The sequence below is a fragment of the Stenella coeruleoalba genome (assembly GCF_951394435.1).
Source record: "Stenella coeruleoalba genome assembly, chromosome: 4".
Lineage (NCBI taxonomy): Eukaryota > Metazoa > Chordata > Mammalia > Artiodactyla > Delphinidae > Stenella > Stenella coeruleoalba.
The window spans coordinates 21,249,610-21,268,439 of record NC_137149.1 but is presented as its reverse complement, the minus strand read 5'-3'; the positions used below and the strand labels follow the sequence as shown (position 1 = coordinate 21,268,439).

At 39.2% G+C, this 18,830-nt stretch overlaps 1 protein-coding gene across 1 annotated transcript; it reads right to left on the bottom strand.

Annotated features, from left to right (window-relative positions):
• Nucleotides 1-9,497: 9,497 nt before the first annotated feature.
• MAD2L1 (mitotic arrest deficient 2 like 1) lies at nt 9,498-15,792 on the bottom strand. The gene is made up of 5 exons (XM_079919957.1): nt 14,721-15,792; nt 13,790-13,936; nt 12,727-12,847; nt 11,632-11,735; nt 9,498-10,906 (listed from the first exon to the last, which is right to left on the bottom strand). Exons 1-5 carry the CDS (start codon nt 14,791-14,793, stop codon nt 10,734-10,736), a joined length of 618 nt encoding a protein of 205 aa, XP_079776083.1. The 5' UTR covers nt 14,794-15,792; the 3' UTR covers nt 9,498-10,733.
• Nucleotides 15,793-18,830: the final 3,038 nt, after the last annotated feature.

Genomic DNA, 18,830 nt, shown 5'->3' with positions numbered 1-18,830 from the left:
TAATAACCAGCAGCAGAATAAAAAATGTTAAAAAATAGGGAGGTGGGGGGCTTCCCTGGTGGCGCCGTGGTTGAGAGTCCGCCTGCCGATGCAGGGGAAACGGGTTCGTGCCCCGGTCTGGGAAGATCCCGCATGCCGCGGAGCGGCTGGGCCCGTGAGCCATGGCCTCTGAGCCTGCACGTCCGGAGCCTGTGCTCTGAAACAGGAGAGGCCACAACAGTGAGAGGCCCATGTACCGCAAAAAAAAAAAAAAAAAAAAAAGGCAGCTGGTGGGGGGGTGGGATGAATTGGGAGATTGGGATAGACACATATACACTATTGATACTATGTATAAAATAGATAAGTAATGAGAACCTACTGTATAGCACAGGGAACTCTACTCAATGCTCTGTGGTGACCTAAATGGGAAGGAAATCCAGAAAAGAGGGGATATATGTATATGTATGGCTGATTCACTTTGCTGTACAGCAGAAACTAACACAACGTTGTAAAGCAACTATACTCCAAGGGAGCTGGATTAGAAATGGGGAGTGGGAGAATGAGGTAAGGTAGAGAATTTCCTTTTCATTTAGTACCACTCTGTACTGTTTGATGTTTTTTTAACTTGTGTATGTATTAATTTTACATGTCAAAACTAAAAAGTAAAAAAAAAAACAAAAAAATTTCTGCAGCTGCAGTTCTTGGCACCATTTTCCTCCACAGCTGCAGTCTCTCTCCTTACACTAATGGTCAGATCCTACTGAGACAGGAAGGCGTAAGAACAGAAAAGTTTCTGTCCTGAAGTTTAGGTTTAGGTATTTTTTGTTTGTTTGTGCTTGTGTTCTATGTTTTCAGTGGCCCAACCTTTTGGAATACTAACCTTTGAGTACTTTAATCTGTGACATCTGGAATCTCCTTAAAGTTTTGCTAAACTTCGGTATCCTTCTGTTACTTTTTTTCTTTTTTTTTTTTGCGGTACGCGGGCCTCTCACTGCTGTGGCCTCTCCCGTTGCGGAGCACAGGCTCCGGACGTGCAGGCTCAGCGGCCATGGCTCACAGGCCCAGCTGCTCCGCAGCATGTGGGATCTTCCCGGACCGGGGCACGAAGCCATGTCCCCTGCATTGGCAGGCGGACTCTCAACCACTGCGCCACCAGGGAAGCCCTCTTTTTTTTTTTAATTGAGGTAAAATTGGTGTATAACATTTATACACATTTCAGGTATACAGCATTATAAATTGCTATTTGTATACACTACAACGTAACCAGCACTGTAAGTCTAGTTACCATCCATCACCATACAGTTGATCCCCTTCACTCACTTCACCCTTCTTCCAATCCCTTCCCTTCTGGTAACCTACCAATCTGTTCTCTCAATCTGTGAGTTTGTTTTTCTTTTGTTTGTTTGTTTTGTTTTTTATTTTCAACATAAAAGGGAAATTATATGGTATTTGTCTTTCTTCATCTGACTTATTTCACTTAGCATAATACCCTCAAGGTCCATCCATGTTGTAGCAAATGGCAAGATTTCTTTCTCTTATGGCTACATAGTATTCTGTTGTGTGTGTGTATATATATATATATATATATATATATATATATATATATATATATATATATATACATTAAATCTTCTTTATCCATTCACCCATCCTTGTACATTTAGGTTGTTTCCATATCTTGGCTGTTGTAATAATGCTGCAGTGAACATAGGGGTGAATATATCTTTTCGAACTAGTGTTTTTGTTTTCTTCAGATAAATACCCACAAGTAGAATTGCTGAATCATTTAGAAGTTCTATTCTTAATTTTCTGAGGAATTTCCATACTGTTTTCCACAGTGGCTGAACCAGTTTACATTCCCACCGACCACGTACAAGAGTAATCCTGACTCACTGGCCTTTACTGTGATCCTGGTGTTTTAATTGTTTTTTTTTTAATTTAATTTTGACTCTAGTCACCTACTGCCTAGCTGGGTCCAACTCAACCTGCCTAGGTAGGAAGGAAAAAATTTATGGAAGAGTGATGACAATCACTATTATCATAATAAATAAAACAGTATATATTATTAAAACAGTGCTAACAAGTAGGGTGATGGTCTCTACCCCATCCCTCATGTTTTCACAGAGAAGAGTATACTTCTCCTCTACAGAGAACACACTTGGAAGAATTTGGGAGTAGAGGTTTTCTCTAGACCACAATCTTGCATGAGACAATAGACAGGAGGAAATGAAGAAACCAGAATATCTAAATTTTCTAAGTAGGCAATAATGTCTCAAATGTCACTCTCTGAGAGAAAGTAGGCAATATATATGGGGAGATCCCCACAAGCATCACCCAAACAAAAGAAAACAAGAAAAAACACAAAGAAATACACAAATATATTATACACGTAGAAGCACAACTGTTGGGCAGTTACTGTCCATTAAACACAGATTCCCAGGCTGTGGACTTGACACTGGTGCAGCTGGCTGACCTGCCATGGGACTGAAACCAGGTGTTCTCAGGTCCTCACTGTCTCCAGTGCAGGTACCACTAAGTTATCTGCCATGCTCTTTGGCTGAGAATAGCAATGTCAAGCCACATGATACCATTCACTTAATTTGGGGATCATAATTTTGTTTGTGATAACTTCTGTAGTGGAGCTGCAGTTTCTTTTGTGGCTACCCTCCCCTTGGAGAGTAGAGCTAACTAGAGATTTGAATTTAAAGAGGCTGAAGAAGCTATATTCCTATGAAAGACAGCCTAGGACACAGCTGCAGATACAGGAATCCAGACAACTAAGACCCTCCGGCTGAGACTGAGCCAATTGTATAAAATAGGGAATGAAGGCATTTGGACTTTAATTTCTATGGGCTTTTATTTACAAGGGGATTTCGTTCTGAGGAAGCTGAAAAATAAGAGTTTCCTATTGTTCAAATTTGGGACATTTTTATGTTGTTGATCCAGTCTTTGTATTCGTTTCATAAAGTCTGATGATCTATTTTGGACATTGTGACAGGACATAATTAGTGATAAGAATAGAATAGGGAGTGAATTTTGAGCTTAGGGTGCTGCGTGGAATCCTGTCTGACTCATGTTGTTAGAGTCTTTTGTGTGCAAAAAGTGAAATGCCCATCAGCAGTTCCAGAGGGGAACGTTGTGTAGAAAGAAGTGGAGTGTAGGATGGTAAGAGCACAGCAGCACTCTGAGTATGCAACCCACCCTGGCTTACTTCTGACTTCAGTACAATGGCTTATGACATCACTTCCCAGCCTTCCTTCATATATGTGCTGCCTTCGTGATTTTTATTTGCATATCACCCATCCCAATACTGATACATTAAAAAAAAATAAGGTGTGTACTTTAAAAATCTTTAGCTCATGATATGTTAAAATATGTTATATATTTTTCTGAATACAGATTAAAATACATAATTACTAAAATTTTTTAAAAATGCCTGTTACCATCACCCTGCTACCTAAAATCAACTGGCATCATAATATGCTAAAAGATTAAAAACCTGGCAGATAGGCTTCGCTGGTGGCGCAGTGGTTAAGAATCCGCCTGCCAGTGCAGGGGACATGGGTTCAAGCCCTGGTCCGGGAAGATCCCACATGCCGTGGAGCAACTAAGCCCGTGCACCACAACTACTGAGCCTGTGCTCTAGAGCCTGTGAGCCACAACTACTGAGCCCGCGTGCCACAACTACTGAAGCCTGCGTGCCTAGAGCCTGTGCTTCACAACAAGAGAAGCCACTGCAATGAGAAGCCCACGCACCACAACGAAGAGTAGCCTCTGCTCGCCACAACTAGAGAAAGCCCGTGCACAGCAACCGAGACCCAACGCAGCCAAAAATAAATAAATAAAATAAATAAATTTATATTAAAAAAAAAACCTGGCAAATACTGGGAGGGATGCATGTTACTCCACTCTTCAGGTTTCTGCTCTGATCCTGATGATGGATAGTGGTACTGGAGAACTATTGGGGGCCCCTCTCTCCACCTTCTCTCTCATACCATCCCAAGCAACAAAGAACTCTTTCCAAGGCTTGCTGGAGCTCAGGTACAGTGCTTTCTAACTCTGGCTTTGGCGTTCAGGGAGCGGCACTTCTTACTCCCATGCTGGAGTTGGGCTTGAGTGAGGAAGACCGAAGTTGTCTGACTGTTCCACAGTTCATTTATGGGGGAGTAGTAGCAAACCTATTTCTGCTTTAGGTGCAAGCCTCTTGCTCCTACTCAGCTTTACTAGGAAACCCCGTAATACAGATGATAATACATACATTTCAATCTGTTTTCTGTGTCTATTTCTCAAACTGGTTAAAGCCCATAAAGCAGAAGCCCAAATTCCAACACAGCATTTAGTTACAAAAACAAGTGAAAGCAATGAGAGAAGAAAATGTCGATGGAAGAAAATGAATGCTCCTGTTACACAGCAGAAGGCTCTGTGTTAATAAACATTTAGTGACAGCTTATTATGAAAAAGAGTTTTTTAAAAAGTTAATGTACCTTGACGCTCAAACATCGTGGCTGTGAGTTTTCACTTCTCCAGCTGGAGTGAGATGCAGGTGGTATTGTAGTCTCCTTGGCTGAGTCTGCATCCTGGAACAGGGGACCCTTCCTTGTTCCCTAGTCTCTGAGAGGCAATGAGATACAGTAAGAATACAGGCTTTGGAGTCAGGCCTGGGAATGTATTCTGGATGTTTGAAGCTGGGCAAATTACTTAACCTTCCCAAATCTCACTTTTTACAGGTGTAAAATGGGGATAGTAACTCTCATTGGGTTGTGAGGATTGAGATAATGCATGTAATGTACTAATTTGATGACGAATCCCCTCCCTGCCCACAAGTTGAGCCTAAGGTACTCTATGAAGGATTCTTTCTCCCTACGCAGTGCTCCTTCACGGTTATCCTCTGGGACTCACTGGGCGTCAGCAGTTATAAAACGTTCATTTTGGATCCAGTCCTTGTCTTTCCACACTGTTCTTCCCTCACAGCCTGAATTGAGGTTTTGGAGCTATTCCTTACTCCAGAGGACTTGTCATTTGGGACTCAGACTTCATCATTTTCTTTGCTTCATGGCTCTCCCCATGTCCCATCACCAGTTTCCAAGACCACAGGCTGTAGCCCAAGTCTCCCACTTCCCCACCAGCCCCAGCCTCTATGCACCTAGAAGGAACCAGGCTGAACAGGTGTAAAGCACCTAACTGGTACTTGGCACATGGTAGATGATCATTGCCTATAAATTTCCTTTCTTAGATCTGGAACCTTTGAACTGGTTTCTAAAGAGCTGTATTGACTATTAGGATTGAGTACAGTGATACAAGAACTGTATTTTAGACATGAAATATTTTGGGTATCACTGACTCAATCTTTAAAACCACTAACTTCTGCACTTAGACAGTGAGACTGCCATTTAGATAGAAATCATATCCATGTCTAGGCATCCGCTCAATATGTCCGTATCTATATAGTTTTTAAAGACGTTTGAGATCTTTCCCTTGCATGGAAATGGAGTATGGTTGGCCTGCTTATACTCGGAAGCCTTTTCCACACATAAAATTCCAAGACAATAGAGATTTTGATCTGATGTAAGCTCCTTCGTGCAAACAAGCTTACATAGCAAAATGATGCAGATAAATGTTGATGAAAATGGACTTTACACAAATAAATGAAACTGTATTATGTTTCTCTAGTATAAAAATAGATCAAATGGTAGGAAGACAAAAATAGGTGAAGTGGTAACATAAACTGACTTTTGAAATCAGAGCGTCAACTCTGACATTTTTCTCTCTAGGCCTTTTCTAATAGTTTTGTTGCTAGGGCTACAATGTTTTTGCCAGATTGGAACAGGATTGTCAACTCTAATGGAGATTAAGTAGCTTTCCCAGCTAGATTTTTTTTTTTTTTAAATAAGCATAGGTTAATACTGCTGACTTTCAAAGCCATATTCAAGAATGGAAAGATTGCTAAAGATCTGTTTTTAGAAAATATAACTAATAAAATGTGAAGTTTAGCAGACAGGTTCTATTCCATAGTTGTTCCAACACAAACCTTTATCATGGTCACATTGAACAAAATAACTTGAAATATAATTTCATACACTGAGTAAAGAAAGAATGAGAAAATGTTATTTACAAGTTAAGCCAAAAATTAATTCCCCAAGGAGTAACCGAGGTAGTTAAATGAACAATTCTTCTGATTAGCTGGAAACCTGTTTCACAGATGCTTGAAAATTCACACTTGATTTATTCTATAAACAGTATCGATACGGCATAGGATAAAGTCCTCTCTGTTTTGGTTCCTTCCATTCATTGGTCAGAGTCATCTGAGGAAAGTGTAAATACAAACTCACCAATGAAACTCAAAGCCCAGTAAAGGAAAAGTAATTTGTTCTGGACACTCAATTGCTAAAAGGATGTAGAAGGTAAGAACCATTAAGAAAAGGGTGAAGAATTGCTTTTGATGTGCTTGTTGTGGAGTCAAATGAGCTTCCTTGGCTGAGGTCAAAAGAGGCCATCTAAACTTTAAAAACATAGTGCCATTTGCATGCCCATTGACCCCACGATTCCGCTTGTGCACTAAAGCCTGAGAATTAAATGAAATAGTTCATGTAAAGTGCCTAGCAAAAGACAGATGCTGTGTTTTTCCCTCTGATTCCTTCATATTTTTGTAGACAGAAATCCCAATGTTAACTTCCAATAAGAAAAGCAGAATATTAGTCTAATTTAGAGTCAGAAGAAATTCACTTTAAGTATTACAACATTAGTGACATCTGGTGGAAAATACAGGCATTACAATGTAACATCATAGCTATTCTGATCTTTCACAGAAAATAAAATTAAGATAAATTTTACAGACTAAGCAATTAAATGGAAACAGAAGGTAAAGAAAAATTAAATGTCTATGTGGATACCTACTTTATTATGCTTATGATTTTGGAGTTCATATGCTAAAATATATAGGAGGTTAATGAACCTAAGAAACTTGAATGCATTCTAATAGTAACATTTATTCAGCATGCATGTTTATATAGTGATTAAAAATGGAGGCGTGTAGCCTTTATGCTATTTTGAATCTCTTCGTACGCATCATGCGCCAAAGAACCTCCCTTCCCAGTTTTCAGATCAAAATTCACTGTGGGGTGTCCTGAGGAGTACCTTAAATAGCCAGTTGTGTTTTGCAGAATATGGGATAAAGAGCCATCCCATTTGAGATACCATGGATGGAGAAAACAAATGACGTTGCTTTAAATGTGAGCCCTGAATATCACAAAATCAATTGCTCTGAGCTAGGGAGGGGTTTGAATATTTGTGAACAAAACAGCAAACAGATCTATTACAGGGTCAGCCAACTACAACCTGTGTGCCAAATATAGCCCACCGTCTGCTTTTTGTTATTGGAACACAGCCATGCTCATTCGTTTACCTGTTGTCTAAGGCTGCTTTCAAGTTATGACGGAATCACTTGAGTAGGTGCAAGAGACCATATGGGTGCAAAGCCTAAACTAGTATCTGACCCTTTACAGAAAACGTTTGCCAACCCCTGGTCTATTAGATCCTTTCACCGTATTTTCACACCTCTCCCCCATCTCCTTGGGAGGAGTATACTTCCCTTCCCCACTGAAGTCTGGCTTAGCCATAAGACTTGCCTTGGCCAGTGGAGTATGGAAAAGTGTCAGTGTGCAAGTTCTTGGCCAGTGGAATGTGGAAGAGTGTCAGTGTGCAAGTTCTGAAACTAAGCTTCAAGAATTCTGGCTAGTCACTGCCCTTTCAGTGGTAGAATAACACATGACCTGTAGACTTAGGGGAGAATGAAGACAACACCCCAGCTGACCTGCAGACTTGAAGGAGGAAAAAATGCTTATTGTTGCTATGTTATGGTTGTTTGCTCTACAACAAAGGCCAATGGAGACACGAGATTGTTATACCTCTGTGTAAAAATTCCCATGGAGGCTTGATTTGTCTGATTGATGGTACTGAGAGAAGGATCCTGAAGACCAGGTGTGGTTCAGTCCCTTCTGGAGCTCTATTTCAAACCTTGATGGGCTCAACTGGAACATGGTTTCATTCCTCTACCTATGGTGAGCAAAACGGAGTCAGAGCCCAGGCAGGGCTAGAAGCCCACCAGATTCTCTTGGAATCTTAGCTTCTATTTAACATGGTATGAAGTCAGTCACGGTTCTTTCGTCTATTGCTTTAAATATCTTCCCCCCAGGGTGAGGCTGAAGGTGTAGAAGGAGGGTGGGACAAGTCCAGCTGGAACCTTAGGCCAAAGCTTTTCCAATCTAGCTTTATCAGTAAAGCTCATAGCCTGGCTCCCATTCAACTCCAATATGTGTATTTCTGAATTGATACATAATCTGTAAGAGGTGAGAAAGATCAAGACTGGCTCCTCAGAATCCTCACAAGAGTAAACAGTTAACATGCAAATGGTGTAAGAAGTCTAATTTAACCATGTTAACGATGTTGGCTGAGATGAAATGATCAAAGTATTTAAAAATGCAGTTTCCCCTAATTCTTAGTCTTACATCGCAGCTTGTTAAAATGCAAACAAAGCTTTTCATTGTCACTTTCTTTAAACTAGCAATCTGAGTCATTTGGATAGATCACTGGGTAACACCAGTGGTCCATATATTACATAAAGATATGCAGAGTTCACAAATTTGTCACTGAAAATCCCTGGGGCTCCCCTAGTTCTCTGGTTTTCAGCCTTTCCTTTGATTCTTTACATAGCTAATATTCTTCCATTAAATTTTTTCAAAGCCAATTTTTTTCTGTTTTCAAAAAAAGAAGAGCCTAGTTGATGCAGAACTGATACTATACAGTAACTTGCAGGCTATAGATTGTATGGCAGAAGCTCCTGTTATTGAAGGTAACATTCAAATCCAGAGCATTAATTTCTGGACATAACTCTTAAAGGAGAGAGAAGTAAGTACCACAATAAATCACAAAAGTAGTAATATTAGGATCACTTAATTTGTCAGAAACATAAATGACAGAAATGTATCATCAGCAATATATAATGTTGCTGCTGGTGAGCTTTTTTGGAGCAAGAACCACATTTTATTATCCCATTGTTTAACAAAGGGGCATTCAGTGTTTCCTGAAGCAGTCATTGCTTTCTATAAAAACTTTCAAACATATTTCCTAAAAATAGGACCATGATTTTCAACTCTCTCTGTATTTTTACTCAAGCTCTATTTCTGCTTTCCTTCTCAATGCATATTTCAGATGTTAAACAGATTATGAACAGCTCAAGAATTCAAATGTTGACTCTTGACCATCCCTAAATAAACATTATTTCCATTTTTGAGTACCTACTTTCTTATTCAGGAAGACTTGTGGGTGAACCTCAGTTAGGCAGCTTCAACAACTCTTTAGGGATTGGCCTTTGCAACAGCATTCACGATACCCATCATCAAAAACTGGCACCTATTTGTCCAGCAGCTCTAAGAGATGAAAGGATGTAAGACATTTTCCTTGATTCTTAACAAGCACACAATTGGATCAGAGAGAAGATTATCCAGGTGAAATAATAAAGACAAATACATAATGAAGTAAACCTGTTTGGTTACTTCATGGTCCTTTGCCATATATTTTCCTCTCCTTCATAAGATCTCAAGCTTCAGTACTATAATAAATAGTACAGTACTACACGATCCGGAGCTGGCTGAATCCAGGGGTATGGAGTAACCACAGATATGGAGGGCTGGCTGTAAGTTATACTGGGATTTTCAACTGCTTGGAGGGTCAATGATCCAGTCCCTGCACTGTTCAAAGGTCAACTGTATATGGAAAATTAGACAAACAACAGGCTAAGAGTATAGAAAGGTTCTACAATCCAAAATTTGCTAAACTGAATTAATTACAAAGGACATTTATCATTTTACAAAAAGAATGTTTATTTTAAATCTACTGTTATGAGATGAAGGGGGTACAATAAAAGCTTGTCCATTAGATTGAAAGTACCTCAAGACTTACTCAACTTTGAATTCTTAGGCCCTACAACCATAGTAGGCACAAGAAATAATATGCTGTACTTAATGCATCATAACTATTTAGCTGTATTAACACCACACCAATATAAAAATATTGCAAGACAAATTTAAAACATACACATTTAACTTTATTTCATCATTGTCATTTAAAGCTTGATTTTATAAAACATAAAAGGACATTCTTAAAAGTTTGGTATCATAGCAATTTGAACAGTAGGAATATCCACAGCTTCATGGGTTAAAGTTATATAAATTAAAATCAAGTAATTGGAAAATTTTTCAATATGGAAACTATACAAATGAATAAATGGCAGAAGGACCTAATAAGAGCAATATTTTATTACTTATGGACTATCATTAGTTACTTTCAGGATCTAAACAAATATTCTGAATATTCATATTTCTTTTGCTCTACTTTATATTTAAATATTTCTGTATATTCTGAGTCAAGCTGCTTGACCAAAAGGTCTGATTTAGAAAGACATTTAGCTTTATGGCAAAAGTTTTTCCATCTACAGTACTACCTTCAAAGGAACTGACATTACAATGCTAATGAAATCTGCTAGTTCCCTTTGCAACAGTGTGCAATAACTTACATCAGCCCTATGGAAAGTGAAACAGGTACCAAGGAATGGAACAATTATGCACAGATTCAGTAAAGTATAATGTTAAGTTTTCCCCATCTAAAAATTAACCAATGAAATATATCAACTAAAGTTGATTTGGTTTCAGGAAAACCACATTTGAGGATACAAGTACATTACTGTCTTTAGCTCATCCTCAGTCATTGACAGGAATTTTGTAGGCTACCATGCTATTTACTTTGTGAATTGTAGTAGTAAATGAACGAAGACGAACTTCTTCAGAATTGGTAATGAACTGTGGTCCTGACTCTTCCCACTTTTCAGGTACAACCAAATCTTTGTCTGTATAAATCAGGAGATCAAATGAACCTAAATTGGGGATAAAATAATTAAGGTACATTATTTTTTCAAAAGTAAAACTACCTGCCCTGTCTCCCTCACATTTTGAACCACACAGTGTTAGAAATGTAGTTTAGCCTGGTCTGTAAAACTAGTTCACTGCTTTTCTTCAATGGAAATTTACTGTAGTACAGAAAATATCGCACTCCTTTCACTTTATCTTATGAAAAATTCAAGTTTTTTTTTTCTTTAAAGAAAAAACCGTTAAAAATATTTGTAGAAAGTGTATAATCAATCACATGGGATAGCATGAATGTAACCTACAGTAAAGCTAACTTCTTGGTTCTGTGACTGATGTATCCTAGTGCCTAGAACAGAGTGTGACATATAGTAGGTTTTCAGGACATATCTGATGTTTGAAGGAATAAGGAAGATAGAAAAGCAAGACACAATTATAGCTATAGTCTTAAATATATATCAATACATAAAAGTGTGTAAGAAATGAAGATAATGAAAGAAATTACATCAAAACATTCAAGAGTGAGTGTTGTGGAATACTTTCATTCCTTTCCTTTTCAGCATTTCCAAATTTTCCAGAATGCATATAACATTACTTTTCCTTTATAATGCTTTCTCATTTTTATTACATGATATTGATAATTAAGAAAAAATTTAATAAAGGGGTAATTCTTAAAATAGTAGCTTAGTCTTTTCCCCAACAAATTTAAGGCAATGTGACGTTGTATAATACTTACAGGAAACTTCCAACAGTGGCAGAAATGTCACTGTAGCTGTGATCTGTCTGATCACTGAGCGGATTTCATCTTGGATAGCTTTCTGAGACTTTTCTCTGGGTGCACTACCAAAGAAACCAAATCAATTAATTTAAGTTTTAACGAGTTATTTAAAACATCTGTAAGATTATTTATCTAATTAAATGATTCCAAAATCAAGTAAGTAATACATTAAAAAGGAGTTTTTTAGAAAATGAGTACATCATTAGGACCCATAATACCACAGTAGGCATAGTATGTATTTTTATTATTTCATTTATCCTTCCAATCATTTTTTATGGTTGGTCTTAGGATCAGGTCATTTTGTATCAGATGACCAGAAAATTTGCCAAGTGCTTCAAGTTAGGAAAACTTCAGTACCCTCTTAAAAAAAAAATAACAGTGGTATCTAAAATATTTAATTGGTATAATCATTTTGGCATTTTTAGTAACGCCTATGTGTCTAATTCCCTATTGTCTCAAATAAGATATTAAATTGTATGTCAAATTATTTTTATAAGCTAAACATTTCCTAAAAGAGACCAAAGGCTTCAGAAGCAAACTACATTTCATTATGAGAAATGGTTCTGAATTTACAGGTAAGTATGCCTAGGACAATGCTAGTCATTAGCATATTATGATGGGTATTTCCCATTCAGGTAGTCTGGAAACTTCAGAGTTTATGAAGTGTCTTAGGAAACTTGTGGCATTAAGTGAAATACAGTAGAATTGCATCTTAAACTGGGAGAGTCTAGGATAATCCCTTAAGCTTAAAAGTACCTTTAAACAATTCATAAAATGGGCCACCTAGTATACTGTATGGAGTTTTGCATATACCACCATAAATACTACAATTTGAAATTCACCAATTTAGACTAAAGGCGATACTATACAAGTCAGTGACATGCCAAAGTAAGCACAGTTCTTTTCCACAGAAGACTGAAGATCAAATTAAACATCCTAGAAAAAACTATACCTTCTATGAAACTTGTTCAATATAATTAGAACTCATTTTGTAAAGAAAACAAGTTTTAGAACAAGCATATGAAAGTGGAAATAATTTAAATTCCTACTTACCTGTCATCTTTTGCAGTCTTGTCACACTCAATATCAAACTGCCATCTTTCAAGGACCTCACCACTTTCAATATTTGAGATGACTACCACCAATTTCTGCACTGAACACTTGCATAACCATTCTGTAACACATAACAAGGCATCTTTTTTGGTTCACTGCATTACAAAGCAACTCTTTTCTTGGGTCCCACTTCCTATCCTCAGCAAATTTCTACCACTGCTATTTTGGATCTCCTCCAAATTATACAGAAAACTTGCCCCATCAATAACCTAGCTCCTGTTTTCAAATTCTCAGTATTTATACCAGGTATAGCACTGGGTGCTGAGGACAGGATCGTAAACATTCGGTACTTCCATCCTAATCCAAGGCAAGAGTGTAGGAGATAACATTAACCTAATCACTGCACCAATTAACATGAAATTAAAATTGTAACTGCTATGCAGGTGCAAAATATGGTACAATGAAAGCATAAAATAGGAAAATTTGACTCAGGGAGGATTTGAGTTTAGTTCTAAGAGGTTCCACACCAAATAATCCAAGTGCAGCCCTATGAATGACGATGGGTAATTTAGCCCTGAAGTTAATGAAAATACAATGATGTAATTTAAAAAATGAAGTTACTTAAAACAACAAAAATGATCCGTGAATTTTAAAATTAAAAAGGAAAAAAAAAAAGATGAGAGCTGTAGCATTTTTTAGGACTAGTAATTTGGAAGGTCAAATGGGTAGATAGGGCAAAATATCCCACAACACAGAAAAATTAGAAATGGGATTCCTAAGTGGAGAGAAACATGAAAGAGAAACTAATAGGAATTCTAGAAAAAGAAAGAAAAGCAATAGATGGAGAACAAATATTGATCCAACAATACTGCAACTTCTTGAGCGAAAAGGAAAAAATGAGTGTTCAGATAGAAAAGGCTACTGACTCAGGCAGGATTAAAAAAAAAAAAGACAAATGGAAATAGGTGAAAATAAGAAAATTCTAATGAGCGCTCTGTTATTTAGTAGTTCTTCTTTTTTAAGTTTAGTCCCACAGGTTGAATTCAGTTTTACAATTAATTACCTTTCAGTTGTTCCACCACATTATTTAGGTATTTTATGAGTTCAGGATCAGTAGTTACAAGCAAGGTGAGTCCATATTTCTGCACTCGAGTAAAGGTTTCGGATGGATATATGCCACGCTGATATAAAATGCTGTTGATGCCAAATGCTGAAAACAAGAAATATTAAAGTCATTGTCACTTTGTAACTTCGGGAAATAAGGCATATTTAGATGTGGCTATGGTTTCATTAATGGTGTAAAGCTGTAAATGTCTAAACACACGTGTTTCTGTGTTTTGCTGAAAGCAGAATAGGTACAAAGTGGCATTAAAAATCCTTAAAATCTTGCTTCTAAGTAAGAGAGAAAATGATACGTGCATTTATGTGGCAATAAAAGAAAAATGCCAAACTGCATTAGTCTCCCAGTGGCAAATTTCATTTCATTGTAAAACAAGTCCAAATTCAGACTGTGTGGTTAGAGGATGTCAAAATAGGCAACCGACTGACTAGTCCAAAGCCCAGGCAAGCCTCTCCCCCTCTCTCTTTCCTCCTTTTATCATCACAAGTTCTGCCAGGTTCTATCAGAAGGTACAACTGGCCTGGTCCAGGACGGCGCTTCCATCACCGTCGACCAGTTTCACCTCGCGGGGGTGATGGTGAGGGGTGAGCTCTGCACTTTAAAGAAACTCTCCCGGCGAAGGGGCTGTACCGCGAAGCAGGCCTCAGCAGCACCTAGGCGTCCTCCGCCATCATTAGCAACGCGTCGGGAGGAGGCGCCTGCATCCGCCTCTTCCCAGATTCCTCCTGCCGGGCAGGAGGCCGGGGCTGAGAGGGCTTGGGTTCGGGGCCGCTCCGGCCCACCCGGCTTCCCCCCGCCTCGGAAGCCGAACCGCGGGCCTGCCGGGCAGCCTGGGCCCCGTTCTCCCCGCCCTACGGCCTGCGCGAGGACTTACAGAAGAACTCGGCCACGATTTCGGCGCTCCCGCGCAGCGTGATGCCTTGCTCCCGGGAGAGCTGCAGCGCCATGGCCAGGCCCACGGATGAAGGCACGCGCTTCCACCCGGCAGACAGCAACACCAGGGGTTTCCAGAGCAGTTCCCCGCCACTCGTTTCAAAAGTAACGACGCAGGACGCCGTCGGCCCCTCGCGCAGGCGCGACAAGCTTTTAGGCCCCGCCCTACGCAGCTGGGTCCCGCAAGATCTCTGGGCCTCCGCAGGAGCGGCCGTTCGCGCAGGCGCAGTGGGTAGGCGTGGTGACGCTGTTCCCAGGGTTTAGGCTCGGGAGGACCCCTGTTGGGCACCGGTAGTTGTGGTCGGCGGGCTGCCTGGCGCCCGTGGGGGAAGATGGTAGGTCCAGGTTTTAGCGGCCGCTCCCTAGGTCTGGGGACAGAGCGACCAAGGAGCACAGTTCCCTAGTTTGAAAGATATTTTGAAAGTGATATGAACTGTCCGCCAGCTGCGGCATAAGTGGCCCCAGGGATCCTTAGTGGGCGGTTGGAACATGCTAGATGCTTTGGGAATTCGTAAAGCAACTGCGTGCGCGGCAACCTAGCCACAGTTTTAGAGGGATTACTGTGTGGGCGGCTTTTCTTGAGAAATTGGGTTAGGGGTTAAAGGGACGAACTGCTTGCATTTTTCTATCCCTTGTTTGTCCTGGGCTCAGCTCATGTTTATGCCCCGCCCCGCCTCCCTGCGAGGCGGAGTCTGGGGGCAGCAGGTGGCTGCGTCTGCTGGGCCAGCTTGCATTGTGTACCCCTCCACCCCTAGGCGACTGGTCAGGAATAAGGTCACCTCACCAAAAAGGCCCATCAGCACTGAAGAGCTTTTCAGTGAATTTTGACTCACAAATTCAATGACTTTTAATGTTAGGATAAGAAGTATTAAGGAGATAGTGCACAGCTCATGTTCATGTGAGATGTGAAACAATTTTATACTTAAAGCAGGTGGGAAAATTATTCGTAAAATGAAGTCTGAGAAACTTAACCACCAGATGTACTGTTACTTAATTATAGGAGAAAAATGCCGGAGTGTATTCGTTTTCTATTGCTGCGTAACAAATTGTCATAAATTAGTTTAAAACAACACCCATTTGTTATCTCAGTCTTTAGGTCAGGAGTCTGGGACATGGCATAGCTGGGTGCTCTACATAGTCTCGTAAGTTTGAAGTAAACGCACCTGTCTGCAGGTGGGATCTCATCTAAAATCTGGGGTCCTCTTTTGACCTCCTTGGTTCCTGGCAGAATTAATATCCTTGTTCTTAGATTGAGGTTCTCATTGGCTTGCTAGCTGTTGGCCAGAGGCCAGCCTTGTGCTTTTGCCAGGTAGCCCTTCCATAGGCCTTCTCCCACTTCCAGTCTCTCTGACTTCAGGGAGGTCCTTTTAAAGGGCTTACGTGATTAGGTCAGTCCCAGCCAGATAATTTCCTCTTTGTTGAAGCTAATCTTCAAAGTGGTTTTGCCTCATAATTACATTTCTGGTCACGCTCAAGGGGAGGGATTATATAGTATATGCTCCCTAGAAGCCACAAATTTGGGGGGCCATCTCAGAACTCTGCCTAGTCACAATGTTAGGTATCAGAATTTGATCAGTTTGAAGAGTGAAACAGGTATAAGAGGTAATAAGCTGACTTGACCCTGTGAAATATTTTCCTTACATTCTTTAGTCTCTGTGGTACAAGTTTGTATGCGTGTGTTTAAATCACCACCTTTTCATTCCTTCCACCAGGATTTTGGGTTAGAGCCAGAATTCTGGCATCACGCTGGTAGAGCATGATGCCCACCTTACTTCATGTATAAATTGTCTGTCTTTCTAAGGAACTTACTACTTAGCACTTCAGGAAAGACTTCCTTCAGTTTCATAATAATACAGTAGATGCAAATAATCGTTAGTATAATTTTGGAGATTCTAGAAGGCTGGCAAAATATATGAGATTTCCATATATAGAGGAAGTATTTGTTAATGCTTTCTTTGTGTTCTAGGAGGAGGTGTAAGAAATGATTAAGGCTTAGAAAGCATGGTCTGTGCTTTTTGAGAATTTGTAATCTAGTTCTGTTTAAATATGCATACTTAAAAAACAGTTGAAGTCTCATAAATTGGACCTTATCTGGCTTCTGCCTACCTGGTATCTGGCTTCTGCCTACCTGGCAGCCTCCTTTCAGGTTACTATCCTAACCTGCCTACTCCTTTAGTAACGTTTCAAACTCAGGGATTTTTGTAAGGTGCTTTCCTCTGCCCAGAAATTGAGTTTTATCTGTTCAAATTTCTGATTATATCCAGACTTTTTAAACTTAAATATTACTGCATGAAAGAAATTTTCTTTTACCCCTCAGGGTATAAGGTGCTGCTCTTATGCAGAACTCTCATAGCATCCCATAGTGCTATTTCAGAGCACTGCTTTCACTTGCAATGAAAACAATTACATTATCATTATTTAAAGATATCTTTTGTATCTTCCTGTTTTGGCAGAGGATCCATGATGACATTTATTGGGTGCCCCACAAATATTTGTTAAATAAATATTTGAATATTTGCCTAGGAAAACTTCATGGAAGAACCCAAAATGTTTTCTAGTTGGAGAGCAGGTTGGATGGATGCGGTAAGGCCACTTTTAGGGAGCTTTGAGTACCAATACCCATTTGAGTTGATTGAACTAGATGTACAAGGATTTCTAAATTCTTAGGATTGTTGTAATTAAAGGGGTGTTTTTTTTCAAGTGTAAATTCAGTAATGGTAGTAGAATAGATTGTGTAGTGGACCATCTAGAGTGGTGGTTCTCAAACCTGAGCATGTGAAAGAATGACTTGGGTATTTTGCAAACTATGTGGATTCCTGGCTTCTGTTCCTCCTTCTTTCAGTCTGGTTCAGTTCAGTACCATAGACACTAGTCACATGTGACTTAAGAACTTGAAGTGTGCTGGTGTGAACTGAGACATGCTACAAGTATAAAGTACGATTTCTAAGACTTCGTATAAAAAAAGAATGTAAAGTATATTGATTTTTTTGGTAATTGATTATATATTACAATGATACTATACATGCACTGGATTAAATAAAATATATTATTAAAATAATTTCACTTGTTTCTTTTTAGTTTTTTAATCTGTCTACCAGAACATTTACAATTACATAGATGACTTTTGTCATCTTTCTATTGGACAGTGCTGGTCTACTTTCTGGAGTCTAGGAGATGACATGATTTAACCAGCATCCCAAATGATTCTGATGCAAGTTCTTAAATCAGTCTTTGAAAAGCAGTAAACTATGATGGCAGTTTTAGTAATGCAGGCCTAGGAGGTTGAGTTCCTGGACTAGATGGATGCCAGAGTTTAAGTAATAAAGTATACATCAGAGCAAGGCGTTTTGAAAAAAGAATTGAGTTTTGATGACTGATATGGAGGAAGAATGAATCCAAGAATCCAGGGTGGCAAGCCTGCCATATACAGTAGAGTTGGTCAGAGCTCTCGGGATGTTAGGTAGAGCTGCTCAACTCTGAGACTGTTCTGTTTCACTGTAACACTTACGATTCTAGAAGCTTTGGTGGAACTTCTTTCCCATTAGCTTTTGGGCACTTGGTCTGACGTTGATCCCATCTTACCTAAAGCATGCACCCTTATCTTTACAGAAGGTTTTTTAAAAACTTGTTTTCAGTTACTTGAATTTACTTTTATTCACAATTCAGTGACATCTTTCTAATGTGTATTGTTAGGGGAAGGTTATTTGGACAGGGAGAAGTATAAATTAAGATTTATTTCTGAAGAAAATTCAAGCAGAGTGCATAATCAAATAACCTAAAATTATAAAAGAGATGAATATGAAAACGTATGTCATAAACAGACCTGTATTCCATATTAGAATGCTAAAATCAGAAATACTCATAAAAATTTCCAAAGCTAGAATCAGATGGAATTTTAGGCAATTAACTAATAACTTAGCTGGGCAGTCTTAGAGATGAGGAAACTGAGGTCCGGAGTGACTACATAGTCTAAGATTCAATATCTGGTTAGTAGAAGATTTATAGTAATAGAATCTTGGGTTCTTGACTTAGTTTCTTTTAAAATTATTTC